Below are 26,654 nucleotides of genomic sequence, written 5' to 3' on the forward strand. Positions count from 1 at the left end.
AAGCCCAGTTTTCAGAACTGGGACACTCTCCATGCGGGACTTGCGCTCTCTCCGTCCGTCCTGCACAAGTCCTGGGAAGGAGGGAGCGCCTGAGCCTGCACCGGGAAGGCCCGGCCAGGCTGGGGGTCTCTTTGGGGTCGGAGGAGGCTTTGGGGCAGTCCAGGGCAGGTGTCTCCTCCGCCTCTGCCTCCTTCCTGCCCAGCGCCCCCCGGTCTAGCCCAGCCCCTGCAAGGAAGAGCCTCGGAGTAAACAGCATGTTTATTTGGAACATCCAAATTTACAAAAACAAAAAAGTAACAAAAATCTCGACACAGATCATACGCACGCACGCGCACTCACACACACGGGCTGCGGCTCACGGCAATGTATGTACAAAATGAGGTGAGGGGGAAGAAGGGGCGGGGGGCTGGGTTGCCATAGGGTGCACTAATTTCACCGCGTCACACAACTGCCTGGCTGGCCACGGCTTGGCCTGGGAACACGGGACACCCTTCCCCACCCAGCAGGGTCAGGGTGGGAGCGGGAGCTTGGCGTGGCAGGCAGCTGGGATGAAGAGGGGGTGGGGAGTGCTCACATCTCCAGGAGGGCGTCCCTGCCCCAGTCTCCTCAGGCCAAGGCGCTGGGAAATGCAGGAAAGGGGGAACCAGGTCTGGGGGAAGAGGGGCCACGGAGACATGGAGAAAGGGCCTCCCCGAGTCTCAGCTGTGTGGCCTCAGGGGAGCCGTCCACCCTCCCTGGGCGCCGGCCTCCCTGTCCACCTAACGAGGGCCTTGACCCCACTCAGAGCCCTCCTTGCCCAAAGCTGGGGCCCTAGATCACCCAACCGTGGAGAGGAGATCCACCCCCTTGGGACGCTGGCCGGGGGCTCCGTGCACCACAAAGGTGGAGGGATCTGGCAGGTAACAGCTGTAAAGCACCTGGCGCAAGGCTCACCCCGGGCAGGCGCTGGAGACCTCTGTCTCTTTTTCGCTGCCTCAAACTCTTGGAGACATGCCGGCTTCCCTGACCCACTCATTTCTCCATGAAGCTCAGCCGCGTTAGAGAAGGACCGAGGCTGTGGGGTTCACTGCAGGGGGTGGGGGGGGATGGTTCCCAGAAGGGGCTGACACCCCTCCAGTGGCCTCACCTGCGGGGCCCCTGGCCCTGCCCACCAACCTCAACCCCCACAGGCTGGCAACTGAGGTCAGGCGCGTCCCTTCAGGTAGGGAGCACTGGTGCCCCGATGTCACCCCGACGCCGAGGGTTGGGCCTGTCTGCCTGCGCTGAAGGGCGGGGCTCACCTAACCTGCTGTGGTTTGCATCCTGGGTGCCCTCCTCTTCTGGCTGATGGCCACTGGGCAAGATGCTTAACCTTCCCGTGCCCCAGGTTTCCACCTGCGTAACGTGGCGAATAGTTCCCCAATGCGTAACGTTTGGGGAGGATAACGAGATAATGCCCGTGACGTGCACGACACGGGACCTGCTGCCTCCTGAGGGCACAACGAACATGGGCTCCATCATCACCGTCCCCCAGGGCAACCCAGGCACAAGCTGGGCACCATTTCTAGCTCCTCATTCTCTGTCTTCTTGGACAAGCCTGGAGTGGCCGAGAAGATGTCAAAACTGGAGGCCAAACGGTGCCTGTTCAGCAAATGTCCTTAGAACGATGAACGGATGAAGGTAGAATAAGACTTTGGGGCGTTCATCTTCGTGGGATGGAAACGGGGTCCCAGGCCCCTCACCAATGACCCAGACTCAGAGCCTGCACCCATGTCTCCATTCTGTTCCTGTGCCCTGGAGAGGACGGACCAGGGTGACTCAGCCCAGGGAACGAGGCTCAGACGCCAGAGGTCTCAGCACCACGACAGAGCAGAAAGGACTTGGGGAGCCGCGTCTGGGTGGGCTCGAGGGGCTAAACTGTGTCAACTCCCTGCTAAGGCCTTTCCTTCCCCCAACACCTCTACGAAAGCTGCTTCCTTCAAAATGGTAATAGCAACTCAATAAAGCCCAGCTTCCCAAGATCTACGTTCCAAACGCTGCCCTCACCCCAGCAACAGCACGTGTCATTATGGATGAGACACTCGACCCAGAGCTTCAGCTGATGTCATTGGCTGTTCCCGGGGCAACTGAGGTCTCAGCAGGTTCTGGCTGGAGCACGCCATCGCTCCTTCCTCCAGGGGAGGTGGGGATTCGGGATCATCTCTTTGTGCTCTTGAAATGGAAACAAAGATCCGGGGGCTGGAGGCAAGAAGATGTGGAGAAGCTTCCACGGCATAAGGCTTCTCATGCCGGCATCATGCCTTGGACCAAGTGGCTGGGGGAACAGAGAGGGAGAAGAGAGGGCAAAGGGTGCCAGGCCCCACTCGAGCCAGGTAGCCTGCAGCTGCCCAGACATCTAATAAGTGCTGGCAGGGGCAGAGACACCGGAGTTCCCAGCTCCCCATTCCTGCCAGAGTGCCCAAGGATCACTCCCTGCCTCCCCCTCCTCCTGGCAGGAGGTGCTAAGTGCTAAGTGTGAAGTGCTTAGCTCCAAGTGCTAAGAGGCTCGGGTGTTGTTTAGAGGATGATGTTCCAGTGATGTTGGACAGCATCCTGGCCTCTCAAATGTCCATCTTCTAAGGTGTAGGCTGGACTCCAAGATCCCTCAAAGGCAGGCAGTATGGTAGGTGGGGAAGAGTGCTGGAGAGGGAATCCGAAGCCCTGGGCTCGTGACCTGACTCTGCCCCATTTTCCTGTGTGATCCTGTGCCCTCTCTGAGCTCTTCCCCACCTGTAGAAGGAGGCGGGCCGGATAAGCTTTCTCAGGCCTGGCACTCTTCCACTGCCTTGGTGATGCTGGTGACAGTCAAGGGTGGGGACCAGGAAGCCACCAGCTCTTCGAGGCAGTCTCAGTCAGGAAAGGATACCAGGATACAGAGGGATTTCTCAAAACGTCATGCATGAGGTTGGCCTGCCTTGAACCTTGCCCTTGACCGTAACTCTCTGGAGCCAGCTGCTGACCCCCACCCATGCCTAATCTGCTCCCCTCTGCTGCCAAGTCCCAGGAACTGCCCTGGGGTTACCAGGGAGCTTCTCAGGGTTCTTTATCCTAGTCCCTTGGAATCACAGACCACCTCACGTTCAATTTGGAGAGGCTCTCAGAAATGACCAAAGCAAGGGCCTTGGCTCACAGATGGAAAAGTCCAGGCCCAGAGAGGGCAGGGACTTACAGAAGGCCACACAGCAGGTTATCAGCAGGACTGGCTAGGAACCTGAAGTGGCCCAGGTCTTGTCTTGGACATGGAAGGGGAGGAGGTGACAGTGGGCACAGCTGTGGGTAGGCACAAGGGGAGACTCCAGCCCCTTGCCCTCCAGGGGTCTTGGTCCCTAGTCGTCCAGGCTGGGCTGGGAAGGGCAGGTCCTGGAAATGGAGGTGGAGCTGGGCCAGGCATGGAACCGACATTTGAACCACTGCACACAGAGAAACGAGGGAGAAGGGGGGGCAGGCTGGGGAAGCCTCCGTCAAGGCCCTGCTGTCCTTGCCTGGAAGTTGGTACGGAGGTGGGTGGGGGGTGAGTCTGAGCTCGCCGGGCCTCTGTCGCCCCCATCTCAGAGGCGCTACCGCCTGTGTTGGCCCCTGCGGGGGGCAGGAGGACAAACAGCCACCGCCAGCACTGACATAGCGGGCCCTCTGCCCACGCACAACCCTGTGTGTGGGGTGGGGTGGGGGGAGTGCCACTGCCATGAGTGGAATCCCATGCGATTGATGGGCAGGGTGGGGTGGGGGCAAGAGACGGCTCCAGGGGAATGCACGGAGGGAGGGCAGAGCCGTGGGCACTGTACCCCACCCCAGCCCTGCCGGGTCCCAGACTCCCCCAGGCTTGACCTGGCGACTTGAGGTGCTTGTCCCCCTCCAGGTGGGGTTAGGGGACACTCTGCACAGCAGGGCCTTCTGGAGGTGTGGATAGAGGTGGAGGGAGGGTGGGAACAGGAGGCATAACCAGGATTGTAGGGGGGGAGCTGGTATGTGGGGAGGCTGGGAAGGGAATGTGCCCCCCTGGAGGTCCCCGAAGTGGAAGGCAGGAGAGGGGCCCTGGACTTGGTGGCCCCTCATGCCTTGGCCCTCCCACTGCAGACATCGAAGGTGACCTTCTTTGCACCCCCGAAGGGCTCCACCAGCTTGTCTTCCCAGGGGAGCACGTTGCCCAGCAGGGGCCTGGTACAGTTGGCCATGCCCAGGACCTGGGCAGGCGTCAGGACGTGGTCCCACAGGTTAAACTGGGCGATGTCACCCACGAAGGCCTGGGTGGCATCAAACCGGCCACCCAGGGTGTCCTGAGGCAGGAGAGCAACAGAGAAAGGAGAGGGAGGTGGAGTGAGCGAGCAGAAGGGACAAGCTGGCTGGCACAGAGTGTGGACCCGGTCCCCGAGGAAGCCCCGCCCTACGTTCTAGCCCTCTCGGCAGGTCTCTGCCCTCGCCGGGCCAAGGTCTGCCCACCTGTACAGTGGCGGGGTCCGACTGGATCATTGCTGCAGCTCTTTGCAGGTTCCTTCTACCCAGCCCCTCTTCCTCAGGGGCCCTGGTGGGGGGGACAGCTGCGTGGGTCCCCAGCCCCAATCCCAGGCAGCTCCTCACCTGCTCCTGGCCCAGGATGAGGATCCCATGAGGCTTGATGGGGTGCCAGGCGGCCAGGTTCTCGCCAGAGCCCCGCAGCTCCCCGTCCTGGTAGGCAGACCACAGGCCGTCCCGTGTGGTCCAGGAGATGCAGATGTGGTGCCAGCTGTTGTCCTTCAGGCTCAGGGGCAGCTGGGCCACCTGGGCACAGGATCGCCCAGGTCAGAGGTGCCACCAGGCCCTGGGCAGGAGCGGCGCTGGGGGTGGGGCCACCCAAGGCTTGACCCGCCCCTTCTTCCCACCAGCGCCTCTCCTTGACCACTTTCCTCTGGCCCCCACAGACCTAACCAGGCAGACCACGAGGGACTAGTCAACTTTGGTTATCAGCTGTTTCCAACAGGCCTGGAAGCTCATATCGGGCAGGGGCTGTGTTGCAGTCCTACCTTTCTCAGCACACAGTAGGGCTCAAGAAGCACTGGCATCAGGGGGACAAGACTTGGACCCACAGGCCAGAGGCCCGGTAGTGGGCCCTGGCTCTGCTACCATCCCCCTGCATGACCAGGGGAAGGCCGCTTTCTCCTCCCTGGGCCTCAGTTTTCTCATTTGTAAAGTGAGCTCAGACAAGAGATGGCCTCTTTCTCCACCCAAGGCAGACATGGGTAATCAATCATGAAGTATGACTCAGCCTCAGAATCTTTCTCATCACCGCACTCTGGGAAGCCCCTGCTGATTGAGCACAATTGGCCTGTGAGCTGTCTATGCATTTGATGCTTCCAAAGGGCTCATTTCATAAGTTCTCTGGTTACAATTTAATGTAGCAGCCTCTGATGGCTTGCCCTGGATACTGGGGATAGGGACTTGGTCCTAGCCTTGAGAAGACTTGGCATCTACACACGTCATTGCAAGGCAAAACAAGTGGAGGGCACAGCACGAGCAAAGGCTCAGGGGCTGGGATAAAAGGACAGCGAGGGGACAACTGGATATCTATAACCAAAAGAATAAAAGAGGACCCCTATCTCACTCCCTATATAAGGATCAACTCCAAATGGATCAAAGACCTAAATGTAAAAGCCAGGAGCATAAAACTACTAGAAGAAAATGTAGGCAAATATCTTCCAGACCTTGTAGTAGGTGGTGGTTTCTTGGACCTTACACCCAAAGCATGCACAAAAAAAGAAAAAAATAGATAAATGGGACCTCCTCAAAATTAAACACTTTTGCACCTTACAGAACTTTGTCAAAAGGGCGAAAAGGCAACCAACCCAATGGGAGAAAATATTTGGAAATCACATATCCGATAAGGGTTTAATATCCAGGATATATAAAGAGATGTTACAACTCAACAATAAAAAGAGAAACGACCCAATTAAAAAATGGGCAAAAGAATCAACAGACAGTTGTCCAAAGAAGAAACACAAATGGCAAAAAAAAAACCCCAAAAAAACAAAAACCCACACATGAAGAAATACTCAACATCACTAATGATTAGGGAAATGCAAATCAAAACTACAATGAGATTTCATTTCACAACTATCAGAATGGCCACTACTAAAAAGACAGAGAGGGAAACGGACTTGGCCCGGTGGTTAGGGCGTCCGTCTACCATATGGGAGGTCCGCGGTTCAAGCCCCGGGCCTCCTTGACCCGTGTGGAGCTGGCCATGCGCAGCGCTGATGCGTGCAAGGAGTGCCGCGCCACGCAAGGGTGTCCCCCGCATGGGGGAACCCCACGCTCAAGGAGTGCGCCCGTGAGGAAAGCCGCCCAGTGTGAAAAGAAAGTGCAGCCTGCCCAGTAATGGCGCCGCCCACACTTCCTGTGCCGCTGATGACAACAGAAGCGGACAAAGAAACAAGACGCAGCAAATAGACACCAAGAACAGACAACCAAGGGGGGGGGGGGAATTAAATAAATAAATAAATCTTTAAAAAATAAAAAAAATAAAAAATAAAATAAAAAGACAGAGAACTACAAGTGTTGGAGAGGATGTGGAGAGATAGAAACACTTATCCACTGTTGGTGGGAATTCAGAATGCGACAGCCACTGTGGAGGATTGTTTGGCAGTTCCTAAAGAAGTTGAATATAGAGTTGCCACGTGACCCTGCAATACCAGAAGAACTGAGAGCAGTGACATGAACAGACACCTGTACACCAATGTCCATAGTGGCATTATTCATGATAGCGAAAAGGTGGCGACAATCCAGGTGTCCAACAGATGAAAGAGTAAACAAACTGTGGTCTGTTCACACGATGGAATATAATGCAGCTCTAAGAAGAAATGAAGTTTTAAATGAACATGAATGAACCTGGAGGACATCATGTTGAGTGAAGCAAGCCAGACATAAAAGTACAATACTGTATAATTGCATTAATATGAGCTAAATATTTCGTGTAACAAATTGTATGATTCAAAAAAAGGTTTATAGGTATCCAGTACATTTAATTGAGAAATGTATGTTTTTATTCAATTGTGTCTTCTTTTTAGCTTTTAATTGTTTATATCTTCAATTACTAAATGTACAAAATAGGAAGAGGCTGTGGTTTAAGCAATTGAGCTCCCGTTTACCAGATGGAGGACCCAGGTTCAATTCCTGGGACCTCCTGGATGGAAAAAAAAAAAAAAGAAAAGAAGGCGTCCCAGACCTTCGCAGTGGGGAGAAGCGACACACCAAAAGACGATGATACAATCAGATGCGGGTGGAGGGGGGACAGGATGGCGCTCAACAGGATGCCAGAGGTTCTCAGAGCAGCTGCTTGGTGCCCTGTCCAAGGTGCTGAATTCCTGCCAATGGCAACTGAGCTCCGACTGTGGGCAGTGCCCAGGACGACAGCCAGGGGGCGTATGGAGGGAACAGGGCAGTGGGATTTAGCTATCCAGCTACTCTGGAGGTCTTAGGGCCTAGTGGGTCACAAGAGACATTCACTCGCCCTGGGCGCATCTTCCTCTTTCTCTGGGATGCCTGTGAAAGGGCAGCTCCTGCCGAGGTAGGTTTGCATGGATGTCAGCCACCCCCAGTGGCTTCATGTGGCTGTGACTAGTCATGGGTCGGGGGTGAAATGTGGTGTCTGCATTTCCAGGGGATCTCAAAAGACCACCATGCTTGCAAGACTCAAAGCAATGTGTCACTCAGGCAGAGGCTACGGGGGGCACGGATTCGGGTGGTAAGAGCTCTCCTTCCCTCAGCCTCGCAATCACCATTCCCCTGCCACATCAGCCCCCACCCAAGACCCGTCTTTGTCCTGCTTTCCAGCTGGGTCAGGAGAGCGGCCTGGAGGCAGAAGGCGCAGGCATGGTGAAGATGGATGGCCCAAGGGCAGAAGAGGGGCGGGGTTAAGCCTGGCATCCCGCCACACGTTAGCCCTTTCCCAGCTGTGTGGCTTGTGTGCATCAGTCTCCCACTCTGGATCTTAGCTTCTCCATTTGAAAAAATACAGGCAATGATGGTATCAAGTATGGAGGGCCAAGTATGATAATATGTGTAAGTGTGGACTGGCATAATGCCTGGAATAATAAAAATAACTCACATTCGTCAAGGCTGGCTAAATGCAAGGCTCTACTCAAAGCACTTTACATGTATTTAAGCCACTTGTCCCTCACCACAACTCTGTGAGGCAGGGACTCTTTTCATTCTTGCTTTACAGATGAGGAAACCGAGGCACAGGGAGGGTAAGTGCGACCGGTCTAAGGTCACACAGCGGGTACGAGGCAGCCCCAGGATTGAAATCCAACTTCAGACTCCACAGCCTGGCCGAGGCACCCCTCTATGCTCTAAGTGGGGAGGGGCAGAGGGGCTGCTCCCAGGAGGGTCCACCAGCACTTCCCCGACCCCAGGCAGGTCCTGGGACCTGGCTTTCCTCTTTCTGCATACAGGAGAATGAGCAGGGCCCGGAAGGCAAACATCTCCAGCCCTGCCCCTAATGGCGGGGTCACCAGGGAAGTCCCTTACTCTCTGTGAGCCTCGCATGCCTCCTCTGTGAAATGGGATAAAACACTTATGGCTTCTATTAGACACAAGCCCCTCTTTGGCGACCACCACGTCCGTATTTCCAGAGCCCAGCCGGGCACACAGTGGGTATTTAATGCATACTGAAAGTGTTGAGCAGGAGAACAGAGAGAGCCCCTCCCCATTCGGTGCCCTGGAAGGGGACCCGCTCCATCCTCAACCGCCCACCCTTCCCCTCCCCGCCCTGCTGGCCCCTGCTCACCTTGTCGTTGATGAGCAGCTCCATGGGGTCGTGGCCCGTCTCCAGCAGCACAATCTCGTTGGCCTGCCCGGACACGGAGTAGGAGAAGGGGGTGCCCTGGCCAGTGCCGCCCGACCTGGACCGCAGCCACAGGCAGACGGTGAAGGCGTAGAGCTCGGGCAGCGCCTTCCGCACGCGGGCGTACATGTAGTTGTTGCGGATGGGGATGCTGATTTTAAAGGTGTCCGGGTGGGTGGAAGCCGAAGACCCTGCGGGGGGAGGGCAAGGCGGACGTGGTGGGGGGCCGAGGACACTGCCGAGGCCGGGAGGACAGGTAGCGCCCCAGAACAAGGCTGCAGGGTTCCCGGGCACTTGCCATGTGCCAGCACTGAGCCGCGTGCCTTCGTGGCCCTGTGGATTCAGGCTCTAGACCTGAGAAATCTTGGGTTCAAATCCTGCTTCCACTAGTCACCGACCACAGGTTCTTCAACAAGTTAAAGTTAACCTCTGTGGGCCTCAGTTTCCTCTATAAAATGGGGCTAGTGATATCTCCTCCCTCCCAGGTTGTGTGAGGGTTGGACGGGACAAAATATATAAACGGTCTGGCCCAGAGAAAATGCTCAATGAATGTCAGCTATTATTATCTTTTATTTAACAAGCACGACATAGAGCTTTTTATGTGCCGGGCACTGTTCTAAGTCCTTTTAAATGATCATTTCATTTGCTCATAACCACCCTACAAGGTAGGCACAACCATGATCTCCATTCTACTAAGAAGAAACCTTGGCACAGAGAGGTTAAGTACTCAAGGCCACTCAGCGAGTTAAGTGGCAGAGCTGGGATTTGAACAAAACAATCTTGGAGTCTCCCGGGCTCCAAGGTCTCTTCCAACTCAGAGATTGTGGGACTCTAAGTCTTGACTCCGAGGGCTCTCTGCTGGGGTGGCACATTGGGATACACCGGCTCCAGGGTGATGGGGATAAACCCACCACACCTCCTGACTCCTCCTGCTTCCTGGGAGGCGAGAACACGCCGGGTGTTCCCCTCCCCTAGCTGGTTGTTAAGAGCCGGGAGGAAGGGGTGGGGCTCAGGGTTCCCAGGTCTGGTTGGGGCTCGGAGCGGAGGCTGCTGTGATGCATCACGGTAAGAGAGGAAGGCACTCAGCGACTGCCTCTTCACAACCCATTTCATGGATGAGGAAACCGAGCCCCGAGAAGGGAAGCAACTTGCTCCTGGACATCCAGACCAGCCTGACTGCCTCCTCCCCCTCTGCCCTCAGCTGCCACAGTACAGAACTGTAGTGGACCAGAGCAGCGTCAGGAGTGGGTAGGGACCGGGATTGCCTTTCCTGGCCCAGTATTCCAGCTGGGATGCCGGGCCCAGAGCCCGCCAGGCCTATCTGTCCCCTGCAGCTGGGCTCCTCCATTCCAAAATTCCTCTCTGCACCTCTGCGTTCAAGGACTATGTGCAGGCTGCTCCCTCCAGGAAGCCTTCCCAGATCGCCTTCCCTTGAGCTCTGGTTCCACATATAAGCAGGTCTTACCTAACAGCCCATGGTTTCTCTCGTGTCCCCCCATTCGTCTGTAAGGCTCTTAAAGCAGGCCCCACAAGCTGTCAAAGCTGAAAGGTCTCAGAGCTCAGTTGTAAACTCCCATTTCTCAGGTAAGCAAACTGAGGCCCAGGGAAAGGAAGTGACCTCCTAAGGTCACAGAGCCAGTCAGCGACAACCATGGCACCAGAAGCCAGGACTCCTGATGCTCATGCCTGCTCCCTGTCCACTATGACCCCTGGCAGGGCGGGCCCAGGTGTTGAACAAATGGCAAAATCCTGACTGGTTGCTCTTCTGGGTGGTGAAGTGCATGGAGTTTGACCTTCAAACAGACCTTCCTTGAGGGCTAGGCCCACCACTTACTGACTCTGTGACCTTGGGCAAGGTGTCGACCTCCCTGAGCCTCAGTTTCCTCACCTGCGAAATGGAGATAACAAGAGCGCCAGCCCCAAGCAGACCGAAGGTGAGGGCAGCTGGTGTGCAAAGTCCTGAGCCCACGCCCAGAGCACAAGTGCCAGAAAATGATAAGAACAATATCCCTCCTTACTGTTCTCTCCCTCTTGGGGTCTGCAGCTTCCTCCCTACAATTCTGTCCATCTTTGGGCTCTTTTTGAAGTGAATCCGTCATCCCCCGTGAACCCATCTGAGGCCCGAGGCCCCACCCACCATGCCCTGTGCGGAGCCCAGGACCCACCATGCTCCAGCTCGGCCACGCGGTCCTGCAGGCCGTCCAGCTCCTTCTCCACCTCCTGCTGCTGCCGGTGGCTGCTGTGACTGAGGGCCGCCCGCTCCTTCTCCAGCACCAGCACCTTGGCCAGCAGCTGCCCCTCCAGCTCGTCCATCTTGGAGTGCAGGGCCGTGGGCGCTGCAGGGCCCGGGGCTGGGGCGGCTGAGAGGTTCGCGCGGGCCGGGAGCTCCTGCTGCTCATGGGAAGAGAAGGAGGGAAGGGGGCACACAAGGTCACCGGGTCAGAGGAAGGAAAGAGGCAGGGGGCCCCGGAGATGCCATCAGCCCTGCAGAGCGACCCCAGGAGAGCTTCCCCTCTGCCAAATGGGATGGCACCCTTGACCTTGAGAAGCTGCTAGAGGCCAGGAGAGCAGGATTGTCCTGCCTTGTCCAAACTTTTCCTCCCTAAACCTGAGGGAACTCTATCTGAAGTCCTTCTCTCTGGTTGACCCGCACTTCAAAGGGATGCATCTGATGAAGATGGCGGAGCCTAGAGATGGGCAGGTGATCGGTGAAACTTCCCCGCATCATGGTGATCTTGAAGGAAAACTGCACACCCTTGATACAGCAATATCTTACCAGCAACGGGGGAGAAAAGCAAAATCCAAACCGTAAACAGCTTCCAAGAGCTTGTCAACAGTTTTTCAGGAGCGCAATATAGATTTGGAATAGGAATAAAGTCTAGTTCTTAAGAACCAGTGCCCTAAAAGATTTAGAAAAAAAGTTTACATCATTTAGTTAATGAAGATGTGTGCTAGAAACCTTTTTAAAAAGTACTTTGAACACCATTAAAACTGCTTTTTCTCAGCAAGTATCTGGCTCACCTTTTCTACTCCAATAAATTTTTGGAAAAACTGAAAATGGCAATCCCAACTTCAGTCAACAAACATTTCCTGGCTGCTTTTTGGGCTCTGCTTCCAGTGCTCATGCACAATGGTGAGCAGAAAATGGGCCTGGCTCCAGCTCCCTAGGACAAGTCCATTTAAGGAGGGGAGGCTCTGGCAATAGCGTGTTGTAAAAGCCCCCTGCATGGTTTTAACAGGCAGGTGGGAACCAGTCTTCACAGCTGGAAGGCTGTACATTGAGGGCCCTTACAGGGGCAGACTGTCTTAAGTCTTCATTCATTCATTCACCGGCCCTGCTTCTCTAAGTTGGTACTGTATGCGAGGCTCGCGAGGCTCTGTAAGACACTGGGAAGACCCGGGGCATGGATGAGGGGCTTCGGGGCAGGGCTCCTATGGAGTGGCTATTCCAGGGTAGCAGATGGTTAAGGTCACGGACTCTGGAGTCAGGCAGCTCAGGGTTCAAATCCAGCTCTGGAACCCTCTTGCTGTGTATCCCTGGGCAAATCCCTTGACCTCTCTGAACTCATTTCCTCACAGGAAACAGCAGGCAATCGTCCATACTTGGGAGGGTAGTGGGGAGGGAGGGGAGACAGAGACTGTTGTGAATTACTGCCCAGGGCAGTGTCCCAGGTTGTGCTCTGACAACCCCCACTTCTGCCCAGGATGAGGACAAACAGGAGAATTGGGGCAGGAGCCAGGGGTCCTCGCTTCCCCCTCCCCTGCTAGAAGAAGTCCCTTCTAGGGTGGAGAAAGGCAGGCGAGGCCAAAGGTAGGGCGGTCTCTGGCAGATGCATCAGAGGAACACCCGTGATAAATAATTCTAGGAGTCAAATGAAACCTTCCCCGGCTTCCTCCCTCCTCCAGGCTCCCCACTGCCCAGCCCGATGCTGCCACACTCTCCCCAAAGGCCTGGGCCATTCTCGCTGGGCAAGCTGAGGCCCCAGACACCATCTCCCTGAATTCTCACCACGTATTCATGGAGCAAATATTCGGGGAGCGCGTGCAGCACACCGGGCGCTGTCCTAGGTGCTGAAGCTACAGCTCAAAATCAAACCAAACTTCACAGTCTAACATTTCCCAAGTGCCCGGAGCTACGAGGAGATGGCCCCTCCCCAGTCTCGTTGGCCCAGCACTGGGCTTGCTGGTCATGTGCTGGCAGCGATTAGGCAATACCCTTAGCCTCTCTGAGCCCGTTTCCTAACCTTGTGATGGGATAATTGTGTTCCTTGCCTCAAAGTGTGGAGGGAGGAGGGTGTCAGTGCAGGCAGAGTGCCACAATTAGCACCCAGGACACGGTAGCTGAGCAGATGCATGTGTCTATGTACGTGTGTGCATGTGTGTGTGCAGTAACAGGCAGGACTCTTTTTTTAAAAAGACATATCAGAGATCGAACCCAGGACCTCGGACATGGGAAGCAGGAGCTCAACCGGTCGAGCTACACACACTCCCTGGCAGGCAGGACTTTTGAGCAGCGTTTTTCATAAAGCCTTAAGCCCTTCCCCCTCCCTCTCTCTCCATCGCTGGTGGTGGGAGGGGACTGAGGATCCACCTCTCCACTCTGGGCTGAGAAATGGGGAAATGGGAAGCAAGTTGCTGAGGCGGCCCTGGCTGATGCTGGGAAGGGACCTCATGAGGCAGCCAGGGTGGGGAGGGCCTGGCCCCCTTTATTCCCCACCTGCGTCCCACGGAAGAGGTTGCAGCTGCCCAGCCGTGAGGCCTGCCTGACCACCTGGCTGCGGTGGAGGCCAGGTGAGGTGGAAGTGGAGGTGGCTGTGGATGGATGACCAGCTCGGCACACCTGGCCGCATCCCGTTACGCTGGGCTTGGCTATCCTGGGGCTCCTTCTAACCCCAGAGATGCCTACAGATCCTGGCTCTGGTGTGGACTAACCACAAAGCCTCAGTTTCCCCTTCTGGGAAATGGGAACAATAGGCCCCACTCCATCCAGCTCCCCCCGTCCCAGACAGAAGGAAGTTTGGAAGGAAAGAGTCAAAGCAACGGGCCCTTGTGGACAAGGAAAGCACGATGCAAACCATGAGGCTTGGATGCCTTAGCTGACAGGGCGCTTGCTACCTCCAGAGCCCCCACTCACCACGGACAGCTGTGGGAGTGGCAGGGCCAGCCACCCCGCTGCACGTGCAGGGGGCTGGACTTCCAGGAAACTTTGGGCGGAGGCAGTTAGTTCCCAGGGTGCATTTTCATCTCGGTGCTCGCAGGGTCCCTGCAGCCACCAGTGCTGTTCTGTCTCCCAGCCTTCTCCTAACACCCTGGACGCCCCCTCTCCCACGTGCCAAGCACGGTGTAAGGGGCACGCGGCTGAACGCGATGGGATGCCAGGCTCGTGTCAGGCACTTCACACGTATTTACGCATGACTCCTCTCAGCCGCTGGTGGAGGTTGGTACCCCTATTTGTTCCATTTCACAGATGGGGAAACTGAGGCAGGAGTCCTTTTGGATTTTCTACGATGGGGTTGGGCAAAGCCAACACCTCCTCTCTCTAGGAAGGCCTCCTCCCTTCCCCCGAGGGAGAAACACCTGCCAGGAAGGAGCAGGACATGCAGGGCCATTTGCACAGATGCCGCTGCGAGAAGCCGTGCAGGCAGAGGGAGGCTCGTGTACAAGCTGTTGTGTTGTCAGAGCTTCCGGGGAGGCCAGGCGGGCTCCCCGGATCATGTGCAGCCCCCTCTACACCCTAGTGTCTGAGTCAGAAGAACACAGCTCCCCTCCCCGTGCCCCCCTCACAGCTCCCATCTGCCGTGGGCCGGGACTGGTGTGCAGCCTCAGAGGGTGGGGGAAGAGGGCAGGAAAACGGGGGTCAGATCCCACGGCCTGGCCCGTGGGGAATCCGGGGTGCAGTCTGCTGTAAATGCACTGGGCCTGGAGCCAGAGCCCTGGGCTCTCGACCCCTCAGCAGCCACGTGTGGGCTCTTTCACCTCCCGACCGCAGCAGCTGTCCTGATCGGGCTCGCCCCGCGCCAGGGCCCGGGGGCCCTTTGCGGATGTTGCAGGAGCCCCCTCGACAGCCGGGCAGGGGGGCAGGCAGGCCCCCTTACAGATGAGAGTCGGAGGCTCAGAGACGTGCCGCCGCCGGCTGAGGGCCACACAGCTGCCAAGTCGCAGAGCCAGGAGTCCGGCAAGGCCCACGGATTCCGGAAGCTGCGCCCAGGCCTCCGTCCCACCCTGCGGTCTGGCTCTCAGCTGGCTGCTCTGCCAAGCGAGGACAGTGCTGCTGTCCTGGGGGCCGGTTGGGAGAGGGTCTGTGGTGGTGAGAAGGCCGCGAAGGCCGGGTGGGCTGCATCAGGCCACTGTGCGGGGCAGCCGCCAGGCCAGGGGACGCGGGAAGACCCCACTTCCTCGTCCTTGGTGGGCTTCAGAGGCAGGGTCCCCCCTCAGCACTGCCCACCTGTCCCGGGACAGACAGGCCTGGCTCGGGGGGCAGCAGGGCAGGGGGGACAGTGGCCAGGCTTTGGGAGCAGCGGTGGGGGTCTCGAAACCCCTAACCACCCCTCCACGTCCGGCCGGTTCTCCTACCATTGCTCAGGGCTCACGCCCCGGCTCGCGGCCCAGCGCCTGCTCACGTAAGGTTGCCATCCTCAGCCTCCCCGCGGGCTGCGGTCCTGCTCGCGGCATCGTGGCAAGGATGAAACGAGCTAATGCAGAGAATCGAGTAGAGCCGGCACTCCTGCTACCCAGGAGTCAGCCATCGCTCTGCTCTTATTACCCACATGTCTTGAGGAGTCCACCTTTCTCCACCTCCACCCTAATTCTTTTTGTTTAAGCATTACATGGGGAGGAAAAACAAGTTACAGAAGAACACATGCTAATTTGGTACCGTTTAAATAGAGCTGTAAAACATTCAAACATACTATGTATGGGGAAGGGGTACATGAAGGGGGAGTGAAAATGGCGGGAGGGTAAACCCCGATTCCAGACAGTGGGGAGCCTCTTGGGGCTGGCGGGGCTGGGGCTGGGGCTGGGGGAGCCCCGAGGGCCAGCAGCCCTTGGAAACATCCTGGTTCTTGGCTTTCTTTACAGCTCTTTGTTTGTCTGAAATACTTCACAATGGTTTTCTTTTTTAAGAAAGGGACAAAATCCCCCAAAGCGGAGTCCCTCCTGGTAGAATCTGACTGCAGCTCCTAACCGTAGCCTCCTGCAGTGCCTCTGCCCTGCCCTGGGCCCGCCCATCTCCCTGCTGCAGCAGCCAGAGGCAGCCCCTGAAATCCCACCACGTCGCTGTCCTGCCTAAAACCCTTTAATAACCTCCCCTCCCTCATCTGGATAAGGTCTTGGCCCTCCGGCCTCACAACCTGGCCTTCACCCACCCCAGCAGGCTACACTTCACCCCCACCCCAAGTTCCTTGGCTCCCCGACAGCCCTGAGCTGCCTCTTACTTCAAGGCCTCCGCACGGGCTGTTCCCTCTGCCGGGAACAGTCTTCCCGCACCCACGCCTCCCCTGGCCAGTGCCTGCTGCCCTGCAGATGGCAGCTTCCCCGGGGCTTGAGCGAAGCCCCTCCCAAGGGAAAGGAGAGGGTCCTGGGGGCTTCTTCCGTCACCCACTCGCTCATCAGCCACGTGTCCCTCCATCCACGTGGGCTGTGGCCATACGGTGTCCCAGTCATGGGCAGGGACCCTCCCATCGGACAGGCCTGGGTCATTTCCAGAACCCCCTTCCCAGACCTGTGGTCTTGGGCAAATTGCTTATCCCTCTGACCCTCCGTTTCCTCCTCTGTACAGTGGGGCTAATAACAGGACCTACACTTTGGAAAGAGTAAAGATAAAAGGGAAGAACGTATGTGAAGTCTGGTGCATAACAGATGTTGATGAGTGCCATCACATCGTCACCATTGACTGCTGTTGAGTAGCAAGAGAGCACAGGGAGTGACAGTGCAGGTCCTAGGGGCAGACTTCCTGGACTGAAATCCAAGCTGGGACCTGGGCAAGGTTCTTAACCACTCTGAGCCTCGGTCTCCTCTTCTGTAGATCAGGGTTGGCCCTAGTGCCATAGTTCACGTGAGGCCCTTAGGACAGGCCTGGCACAGAGGACAAGCCCATCCCTGCTGCTGGTCGCTGAGCCCCAGGTTCCACGGGGCGCCACACACCAGGAAGAACTGGGCCTAGGCGGAGCTCGGGTGGGGGCAGGCAGATGGGGCAAGTACGTGGGCCCCGCGTCTCTTTTGTCCCATTCTCTGGGTCAAGCTGCTGCTTCAAGAAGGCCGCGGGGAGTTCCCTCTTGGGCCCTGCCTGCCCACCTACATTCTGCCAAACACCTGCGGCAAAGACTTGAGGACCACCCCTCCCCCCTTTGGATCATAAGTCCTGGCTGTGGTCTTGGCTTGGCCTCTGTCGTGCTGTGTGGCCTTGGGCAAGTCCCTCCGTCTCTCTGAGCCTGTTTCCCCTGGAGTAAAACAGGGGCGTGGGGCTACACTATCATGCCCATTTCGGGTGGGTGGCCTCCATCCCCACCCCCAGGGTTCAAGGGGGATGATGTGCCCAAGGTGGTTCTGGGGAGACCCCGCCCCTCCACTCCCCGGAGCAGCGCCAGCCTCGACCTCACTCCATCTCCCCAGGCAAAGCCGCGAACGTCACGAAATGGCCAATGAGTCTAAGAAACGGTGCTCAACATCATGAGTCATCAGGGAAATACAAAATAAAGTCACAACAAGGCCACTACGTGCTCACTAGGCTGGGAGATGTTTTTAAAAATGGCCACACCAGGGGCTGGCAAGAATGTGGGGCATCCGGCAGCGGGTGGCCACTTCCCACACACACTTGGCAGTCCCTGCGGAAGCTAAGAGCCATGCCTCCTGTCGTTAGAACCAAGAGAAAGGAGGGCTGATCGACACCAAAAGGCGTCACAAGAATGTCCACAGCCCACATGCCCATCTCTAGTAGAACAGGCAAATCGATGAAGGCTTACAACAAAAAGCTACATGGCAATGAGAACGAACAAATGACTGATACATGCAACGTGCTAGACTGTCGGGGACGTAATGCTGAGTGGAAAATTCCAAACACAAAGACATCCGACCGAGGAGTCCATTCGTGTGAAGTTCAAACACAGGCAAACTCACCTATGGTTGTCAAATAGGGATATTGGGACCTTAGCGGACTGATACTGCCATGTGAATGTTCTATACAATTGACTACAAGGCTTGTGTCGCTCAAGATTTTTATTCTTCTTATTTTCTGTGATTGAAGTTCATATGATATTGTAGAGACATGTTCTATAGTGAGTTGGAGCAGCAATAATTTCTGTACAGAACCAAGAATTTATCGTGGGAGTTTTTGATGTTGGAGTTTGATGCTGAAGCCTTAAGCAGGAGCCCTGGGAAGTAAGCTCACAGAGGAAAGAGAAGCCAGCCCTGGGAACAGAGGAACCCTGAGCCCAGAGAGAAGCAAGACCCTGGAAGGGAGGAACCCAGAAAGCCTGAACCCTGGCAGACGTCGGCAGCCATCTTGCTCCAACACGTGAAAACAGACTTTGGAGAGGGAGGTACCTTGTGCTCTATGGCCTGGTATCTGTAAGCTCCTACCCCAAATACATACCCTTTATTTTAAAAAAAAAATTTTTAAGTTTATTGCAGCATTTCTTTTCCCATTCCCTCTCTCTTTGTAAGGGTTTGTTGGGGATTGAGTCATGTCTCCCACTAAGACATGTACAGGTCCCAACCCCTGGCCCTGAGGGTGTGAGCCCACTTGTAAGCAGGACTGCGACGATGTTTCTAGTTCAGGTGTGCCCAGGCTGAAGGAGGGGCGGCCTTCATCCAACACGGCTGACGTCCTTGTAAGCAAAGGAAAGTGGACACAGAGAGAAGCTACGAGAGAAGCAGGAAGCTTGGAAGTCAACAGAACTGGGAAGAGAGAGGAGAAGACGCCGCATGTGCATTGCCAGGCGATGGAAACGCCAAGGAACCCCAAAGACGACCGGCCAGCCAGAAGATGCTGACTCCAGGAGGAAGCCAGCCTTCCGGCCTCTGAAACTGTGAGCCAATGAATTCCTGTAGTTTAGCCGAGCCATGGCATAGTACTTGTAGCAGCAGGTGGAAAACTAAAACCAGGTTAATATTAACTCACAAAAGGCGAGGAATAGAAAAGTCAACACATCAATTTTAGAAGAACTTACAGGACACCAGACCTGTGATTCTTTGGATGTGACACGATTGCATATGATCCTAAAAGCTTTTAAAGACAATTGCCAAATCTGTAAGCTTCATATGCATGGACTTCAGATTTCTAATGCCCTTCTATACGTGCTACCACTGATGTGGAATTCTTGACTTTAATATTGTCTTTGAAAGAGTTAAAATGAGAATTCTGTTAGCATGTATTTCATGGATTAGCCCATTGCATTACTGCAAGAGAAGTTTGGTTTTTAAGCACAGTGCACAGTTCTTTAAAATGCATACATCTTTTTCCCAATTCCATTTTTTTAAAAAGCACATTTAAATGTAGTTTTCTCATTTAGAAAAAATTATCTAATTGATATGAAAAAAATAACGGATCTATGGGGACAGAAGTCAGAACGGGGTCCCCTTCAGGGAAGTGTTGCTGCTGGGGGGGGGGTACACGGGAGATTTTCGAGGCCCTGGGGACAATTGTGGATGTGGGTAGTGATTACATGGAGTATCTGTAAAAATTCATTGAGTTACACGCCTAAGATCTGTGACCTTTATAAGTAAGATGTGTGGGAGCCTCTGCATCTTGAACGTAAGCTGCCCAAGGAGCTCCTGCCAAGCTTGGAAGCAGAAAATGGTCCCTTTTCCCAGAAAAATGCCTTCCAGGGACCAGAGGCTTTGAGGACCCAGGATGGCAGAGCAAGTGGGGCTCTCTGAGGCATCCTGCCTAGGGCTCCCATTTGACAGATGGGAAAACTGAGGATCAGAGAGAAGGACTTCTGTGAGGTTACAGCAAGCAGGTGGCAGAGCCAGGGTTTAAAAAGCCAGGTTTCCTGCTAGAATGCAGATGCAGCAACTGCCGGAGTGGGGTGCCCAGTGTGGGTGCCCCATCTGGAGTTGGGGGGAGGCCAGCTGTGGGGAAGGGGCCAACCAGGTCTGCAGGCAGCTGCAGTCCCACTCCCCATATCCCAGCATCAGCTACTGTTCATGGGCCCTGTGCCAGAGGCTCTGCTAGCATCTCATCTGATCTTGCGAGGGAGGGGCTGGTTTTTTCATCTCCATTTTACAGATGATGAAACTGAGGCTAAGCCCAGCAGCTTGCCTAAAGTCACAGAACCGTCCAGTGACAGAGCTGGCGTCTGCGGCCACGCGGTCTGGCTCCAGAGTCCATTCCAGGAGTGCGAGTCCACACTGTGGCTCCTAGGAATTCCAGGGAAAGGCCCTCAGTCAGGGCTGGGTGGGGGACTCTGGAGGGAGGACGCTGAGGCCCCCACCCCCTCGATCAAAAGGCCGACAGGCAGGCCCCCTCTCCCCACGTCCTGCGGCCCCCAGCCAGCCCCTTCCACTTTCACAGGAACACGCCACACGGTTCCTCTTAGGAACCACCCGCCCGAGAACTCGGAGTTTCAAGCCCCAAAGGACCCCAGACGAAACCTAGCCCCTCTTCACACCCACTTTACAGACAAGGAAACTGAGGTCCAGAGAGGGAACATGATCAGCCTAAAGTCAGAAGCAAGAAGAACGCAGCTCTGGGCTGCTCAGCCTTCGCATCTCAGCAGGAATGGCATTTCAGGAGCATCTGGCCCAGCTGTGCCATTTCACATCTCAGAGAGAGAAGCCCAAGTGGGGGCGGATGGCTTGCCGGGCGGGGTGTCCCTCACGGTCCTGGAGCCTCGGGTCCCTCATCTGTGAGATGGGGTTATGTGGACCAACGCGGTAGAGCGGAAGACCGACCCTGCTGAAGAAGCTGATACGCACACAGCCGGCACCTAATAGGTCTTCACTGCTGTCAATCATTATTTCCATCATCACCAAGGGCCCCACAGCAGGACAAGCCTTGAGGGCTGGGTGCCGAGGCAGAAACGGGCCAGGGCAGTGTCCAGCAAGAGGCACTGCCCTCGTCTGTCCTCATCACTCGAGGATGGGTCCAGAGCTAATGATGAGGGACAAGGGCTCTGGAGCCAGACAGTATCAAATTCAGGCTCCGTGGCTGTGCGAACTTGGGCCAGTTTCTCAACCTCTCTGACCTGGTGTCTTCCTATGTAAAAGCAGGATAGACTAGTGCTTCCCTCATAGTTTTCACGAGGACTAAATGAGATGACGCACAGTGCCTGACGTGAGGCGAGTGCCCAGTAACTGGGAGCTATGATTGCTATTGCAGCAAAACGGGTGACTTCCCTGAGTCCAGGGTCCTCTGTGGACATCCTTGGGGGGTGGGGGGGTCCCTTGCCAGCACTCCCACTCTAGGGTCACGGGAGGTGACCGGCTTGCCAGGCCGGGTTATGTCAAAGAAATGCTGAGCAAATCGACCCTGAAGTTGCGTCTTGCTACATATATTAAATCAGTGAAAAAATGGAAAAGGAGAACGTTGTCACATAAATGGTCTAAACCTTTGGGAAAGTGATTCTTTTTTCCACAGCCATTAAAAAAAAAAAAAGATATCCTCTGGCCCAGGGATATTTCCCTCCTGGGAATTTAGCCCAAAGAAATAATTCAACAGACTTAGAGAACAAACAACCATCTGCATGAAATTGATCCTGCAATGAGCGTGGAGAAGAAGAATTAGCAATGGCCTACACCTCCAGCAATTGTCACTGATGGATGGCAGAGCTGACACCAATCCCAGCACCCCAGAATGTCATTAAGATGGCAATTACCCAGCAGAAACTCTGACCCACGTCTGCATATCGACAGGGACTGAAAGGGGGTTGTAAAAACAGTGAGGTGGTGGAATTAAATGGGATTTCCCCCCCAAATATGTAGATGTCTTTTTCAATTATCGCCCCCAACAAAAACATAGAAATAAGCCATGAACAAATTCCTTTTGAGCCCTCAACTGTGTCTCCCAGGTGAGGCCCCGGAGGAAGAGAGTGGAACAGCGTTCCTTCTCTCCCACCTCGAAGTCTGGTCCAGTGCAGCAGAGATGTGCCAGGCAGGGAAGGAAGCAGAGAACGCTGAGGATTATGGGAGCATTAGGGGGGTGGGGAGGCGAGGAAGAGGTGATCAGGGGAGGCTGCTGGGAGGAGGTGTCCTCAACACGGAGCCTTAAAGGAGGAGCAGGACGTGCCGGGGGGCCTAGGCAGAGGCAGGAAAGAGCTGGGCTCTGGGTCTGGAGACGTGGCGGCCTGGGTGCAGGCTGAGGAGTCCACACCAAAGGTCTTTTCCTGGTGCTGCCCTGAGGAGGGTGGATGGAGGAGGGTGCCTGGAGGTGGGAGACCAGCGAGGGGGCTGCCCCCAGCATCCACAGAGATGAGGCCGCCTGGGGCCAGGAGGGTGAGGAAGGAGCCAAGATCGGCCGCCAGGTTTCCACCCAAGCAGAGCACGCCCGAGCAGCAGGCTGCGGGGAGGGGGCCCTGAGCTCAGGCTGGAGCACAGTCAGGTCGGGGGGCCAGCGGGACTCCAGGGGAGGTGCCCAGGAAGCAGTGGGATCGACCAGGCTGGAGCTCAGGAGAGAAATCTGGGCAGGAGACAAAGATTTGGGGAGCCACCTGTGGAGTGGGGTGCTGGCAGCCCAGGGCTGTGGCTAGGAGCACCCAGGGAAATGTGAGGAGAGCAGGGGGGCGGCCAATGTTAAAGGAGCAGCTGTCAGGGAGGCAGGGAGGAGAGGCAGGAGAGAGGGGTGCCGAGGAGCCAAGGGCGTGGGGGCGGGGAGAAGGCGGGAGTGCCAGCGGGGTCAGATGCCAGAGAGGGGGCCACCAAGATAAGGCCCCAAAAGTTCCCGTTCAGTTGATCAAGTGCAGTGAGTGCAACAGAGCACTTTCACCATGCCACGGTGGGAGAGGGAGCTAGAGCAGAGAAAGCAGCCCCCGGAAGATCTGAGGATATCAGATGAGAAGAGTGGAGAGAAATTGTGCAGTAGCTAGAGGGGGGGCCAACACTGGTGGTCCCCGCTGGGCTGGCCCCTCTCAAAGACCCCAAGGCTGGCTCTGGCTGCCAGAGGCCGACCTGGTGCCAAGCAGCCCCGGCCTTCTCTCCGCATCCACTGCACTCAGAGCAGGGGGAGGTGGGGGAAGCCAGGGCTCCCCGAGGACTCCCTGCAAGGCTGAGCTGGCGCCAGAGCCCAGCAGCCAGGATCCCCCCAGCCTCAGCGGGCTGACCGGAGGAGCCTGTCCTGCCAAGCGCCGCGGGTGCTGGGGACACAGGGCCAGGGCCGGTCCTGCCAGCCCCGGGCGGGGGAGGAGCCACCTGCTCTAGGCAAGGTGGAAGTTTATTGAAAAATCACATTTTTTCACATTAATAAAATCTGTTTCCTAAGAGGATTTGTTTCCATTTTCATTTGGGACCTTTTTTTTCCCTAGGTACCAGGACCGGGGATTGAACCCGGGAACTTGTATGTGGGAAGCCAGCACTCAACCACTGAGCCACATCGGCTCCCCTGAATTGTTTTTTTTTGTCCATTTGCTCATTGTTTGTGTTTTTGTTTTTAGGAGGTACGGGGAAGGGAACCTGGGACCCCCCATGTGGGAAGGAGGTGCTCGACTGCCTGAGCCACATTTCAACCCTGGCTGCATTTTTAAAAACTTAATAATATTATAGCTTCAAGATAAAAAATAGTAACCACTCAAATGGATTGAGGAGACCAGGCACTGTTCTGGGCCTGTCACACTGGGTTAATTCGCTTAAGCCTCACTCCGTAGGTGCTACTATTCTCCCCATTCTACAGGTGAGAAAACTCCCTTGGCAGTTTCCAGCTCTTCTCCCAGAAACCCCCAGAGCTGGAGTAGGGGAAGAAGGGGTGCTGGGCTGGCAGGCAAGGCCCTGGGGCTGCCTCCCTGCCCCACCACTCCCTCGCCATCTGCGCCCCGTTCCTCTCACCTGGATGGTGAGCTGCGATTGACACCGTGCCGGGCGGGTGCTGGCACCAGCACAGACTTTCTGCCGGGCGCCTGGGCTAAGGGCGTCCTCAGCCTTCCCCTCTGCGGGGCTGAACTCGAGGCGCCGTCCAGCCTCTCCCCCCTCTGCCAGCTCCGCTCCATTGGGAGGGGTGAGGGTGGGAACAAGGGGCACCTCGGGCTTCGGCCTGTCTCCCCCATCCTTCCACAGAGCCAATGGGACATATACGTTGAAGCCTCTAGAGCTTCGCTGCCCGCTGCTCTGCAGTCTGTAAATCCGTTCACGGCTGACACTGGTCACTGCCTCCCGGCTGTCTGTCTTGCACAGCCTGACTTCTGGTTCCCCATCCCAGAGATCCCAAATGGCGTCTCATGGGAAGAAGGGGCTCTGTGATTCCAAAGGGGAAATGACTGGTCCAGAGTCACGCAGTGGCCCCAAGTGGACTCCACCCGCCCGGCCTCAGGTGTCCCCCCATCAGCCTGAGTCAGGAACCTCAGAAAGAGGTGAGCAGAGGAGGTGGAGTGGGTGACAGCCTCTTCTCCCCCCAGCCTTCCCCCCCAGCGGCAGGCTCTGGCCCTCGGTCTGAGGCCGGATGGGCAGGGGCCCGCTGCTCCCAGGAGATGAGCACGACAGTGTGTGTTGTCCCCTGACCACGTGGGAGTGAGTGTGGGGCTGGCCATGCTGGGGGGCCCTGGAAGAGGCAAATGAAACGGGTATGGAAGGAGGTCCCCGGGCGCCACGCATTGGCACCCAGCCACATCTAGACTCCCCTGGAAGTGGGCAGCAGCGCTGGACCCCTTCTACCCGGGCAGAAACTGAGGCTCAGAGAAGTGCCTGGAGAGGAAACAGGGACGGGAACTGCCCATCGCCTGCGTCCGCTGGGCCTCCGGCACTGGGCAAGAGGCTTTCCACGTCTCCCCCGCGCAATCCTCCCGCCTCGGCCACGAGGAAGGGTCCGTCACTCTGTTACACAGACGGGAGACCCGAGGCTCGCAGACCCGCGGGGGCCCCCCACGGTCCCGCCTCCCGAGAACACGAGCGCCGCCGCCACCGCCGGGGCGGGCCCGGCTCCCCCGACGGCGCGGGGCGCGGCGCTCACCTCCATGCGGTCGATGCGGTCGCGGAGTGCGCGCACGGCGTCCTCCAGCTCCAGGATGAGCGCGGGCGAGTCCCAGGGCCCGTCGGCCATGGCGTCGCGCCGGGGCCCGGCGCCCTGGAGGCCGCGGGGCAGGCCGCTCTCGCAGCGGCCCAGCTTGCCGGTGAGCTCGCGGATGGTGTCCTGGTCGGCGCGGATGCGCGCCTCCTGCTGCAGCGCCGTCTGGCGCAGCTGCTCCGCCGTGCTCTGCAGCAGCAGCAGCTCCTCGCGCTCGCCCGCCGCCGCGTCCCCCTGCTCGGCCCCCGACGGACAGGCGGCCGCCAGCGGCGTGCACAGGAAGCGGCTGAAGAGCGGCCCGGGCGGCAGCGGGTGCGCGCTGGCCGCCGGCGCCCCGGGCAGCGCGGGGGGCCCGGCCGAGCCGCCCGCGCCGTGCAGCGCGCTCAGGCTGCGCTGCGGGCCCGGGGACGCGGCGGCGGCCGAGGCGTTGTCGGCGCCGCCGGGCAGCGCCCGCGCCGGGCTGGCCGCCAGGGGCACGCTGGCGATGATGCAGATGACGGCACCGAGGAACGCCAGCATGCCCGCGGCCAGCAGCACGGCCAGGAACTTCAGCGTGAGGCGGGCGGCGGGGGCGCCCGAGGCCCCCGGCAGGCGCGGCGGCGGGGTCGGGGCGCGGGGCCCGGGCGCGCGGGGCCGAGCGGGCCGGGAGCCGGGAGCCGGAGCCGGAGCTGTCGCCGCGGCCGCTGCTGCCGCCGCTCTGAGCCCGGGCGGCGGGAGGGGGAGCCGGCGGCGGGGAGGGGGAGCGGGCGCGGCGGCCCCGCCCCGATCGCTCCCTGGGGCCGGCCCTGGCCCAGCCCCGCACCCGTTCCGCGCCGGGCGCGCAGGTGGGGACGCCGCCTCCCCGGCACCGGGCAGCGTCGGAGGCTTTCCCTCGCCGCGGTCCCTGCGCAGAGGGCAGTGCCCGATGGCCGCGCCACGGGGCTCTGGAGCGACTCCAGCCCAGCTCTCCTGTGCCCCGGTCCCCTCCCTGTACCAGCGACAGGGACAGCTGTCTTGCGCGGGGCCCTGCTCGGTGTCAGGCCGCGTGTGGAGGTGTTACAAGCTCGGAGGCACTTAAGCCTCACCATGGGCAGCCTCAAGATACAAATGAGGAAACTGAGGCCCCTAAGGGTCAGGTCTTCCCTGCTCTGCCAACCTGCCTGTGCCCAGAATCTACCTAGGTTCACCTGCAGGAGAAACTGGGGCCGACATGAAGTTCCAGCTGCCTGCTGTGAGTAACAGCGTCCTTTGTCTCCCACCCAGGACTCTCGAGTCTTCTTCTAGCATCCTGAAACTGTGTTAAGCTACCTTGTTAACTTACAAGGAGGGTAAAATCTCAGACCCTTCACAGTTCTTGACACAGTCTCTTTGTGCCTCAGCTTTCTGATACATAAAATGGGAGATAAGAGTATTATCTCCTTCATAGGGCTGCTGTGAGCTCTAAATGAACTAGAACATAGGCAAGCAAGACAGCGAGCTGGCTGTCGCGGCGAGCTGACACAACAAGATGACGCAACAAAGGGGCACGAGGAAAACACACTGAGAAACACAACAAAGCAGGGAGCAGAGGTGGCTCAGTGATTAGGCGCCTTCCTCCCACATGGGAGGTCCCGGGTTCAGTTCCGGTGCCTCTGAAAAGAAAAGCACACAACAAACAGACACAGCAAGCGCAAACAACGAGGGCGGAGGGGAATAAAT

The 26,654-nt window shown here is 57.3% G+C and overlaps 1 protein-coding gene across 1 annotated transcript in view; it reads right to left on the bottom strand.

Moving 5' to 3' along the window:
- Positions 1-246: 246 nt before the first annotated feature.
- NPTXR (neuronal pentraxin receptor) overlaps positions 247-26,654 on the bottom strand; it is a 33,841-nt gene continuing 7,433 nt past the window's right edge. Inside the window, exons 2-6 of the mRNA XM_058309133.1 lie at positions 24,924-25,860; positions 10,999-11,224; positions 8,777-9,024; positions 4,594-4,773; positions 247-4,292 (exon numbers count right to left, since the gene is read on the bottom strand). Coding sequence (XP_058165116.1) covers positions 4,068-4,292; positions 4,594-4,773; positions 8,777-9,024; positions 10,999-11,224; positions 24,924-25,860 — 1,816 coding nt within the window. The 3' untranslated portion in view covers positions 247-4,067. The remainder of the gene's footprint in view (positions 4,293-4,593; positions 4,774-8,776; positions 9,025-10,998; positions 11,225-24,923; positions 25,861-26,654) is intronic.

This window comes from Dasypus novemcinctus, chromosome 12 (genome assembly GCF_030445035.2).
Source record: "Dasypus novemcinctus isolate mDasNov1 chromosome 12, mDasNov1.1.hap2, whole genome shotgun sequence".
NCBI lineage: Eukaryota > Metazoa > Chordata > Mammalia > Cingulata > Dasypodidae > Dasypus > Dasypus novemcinctus.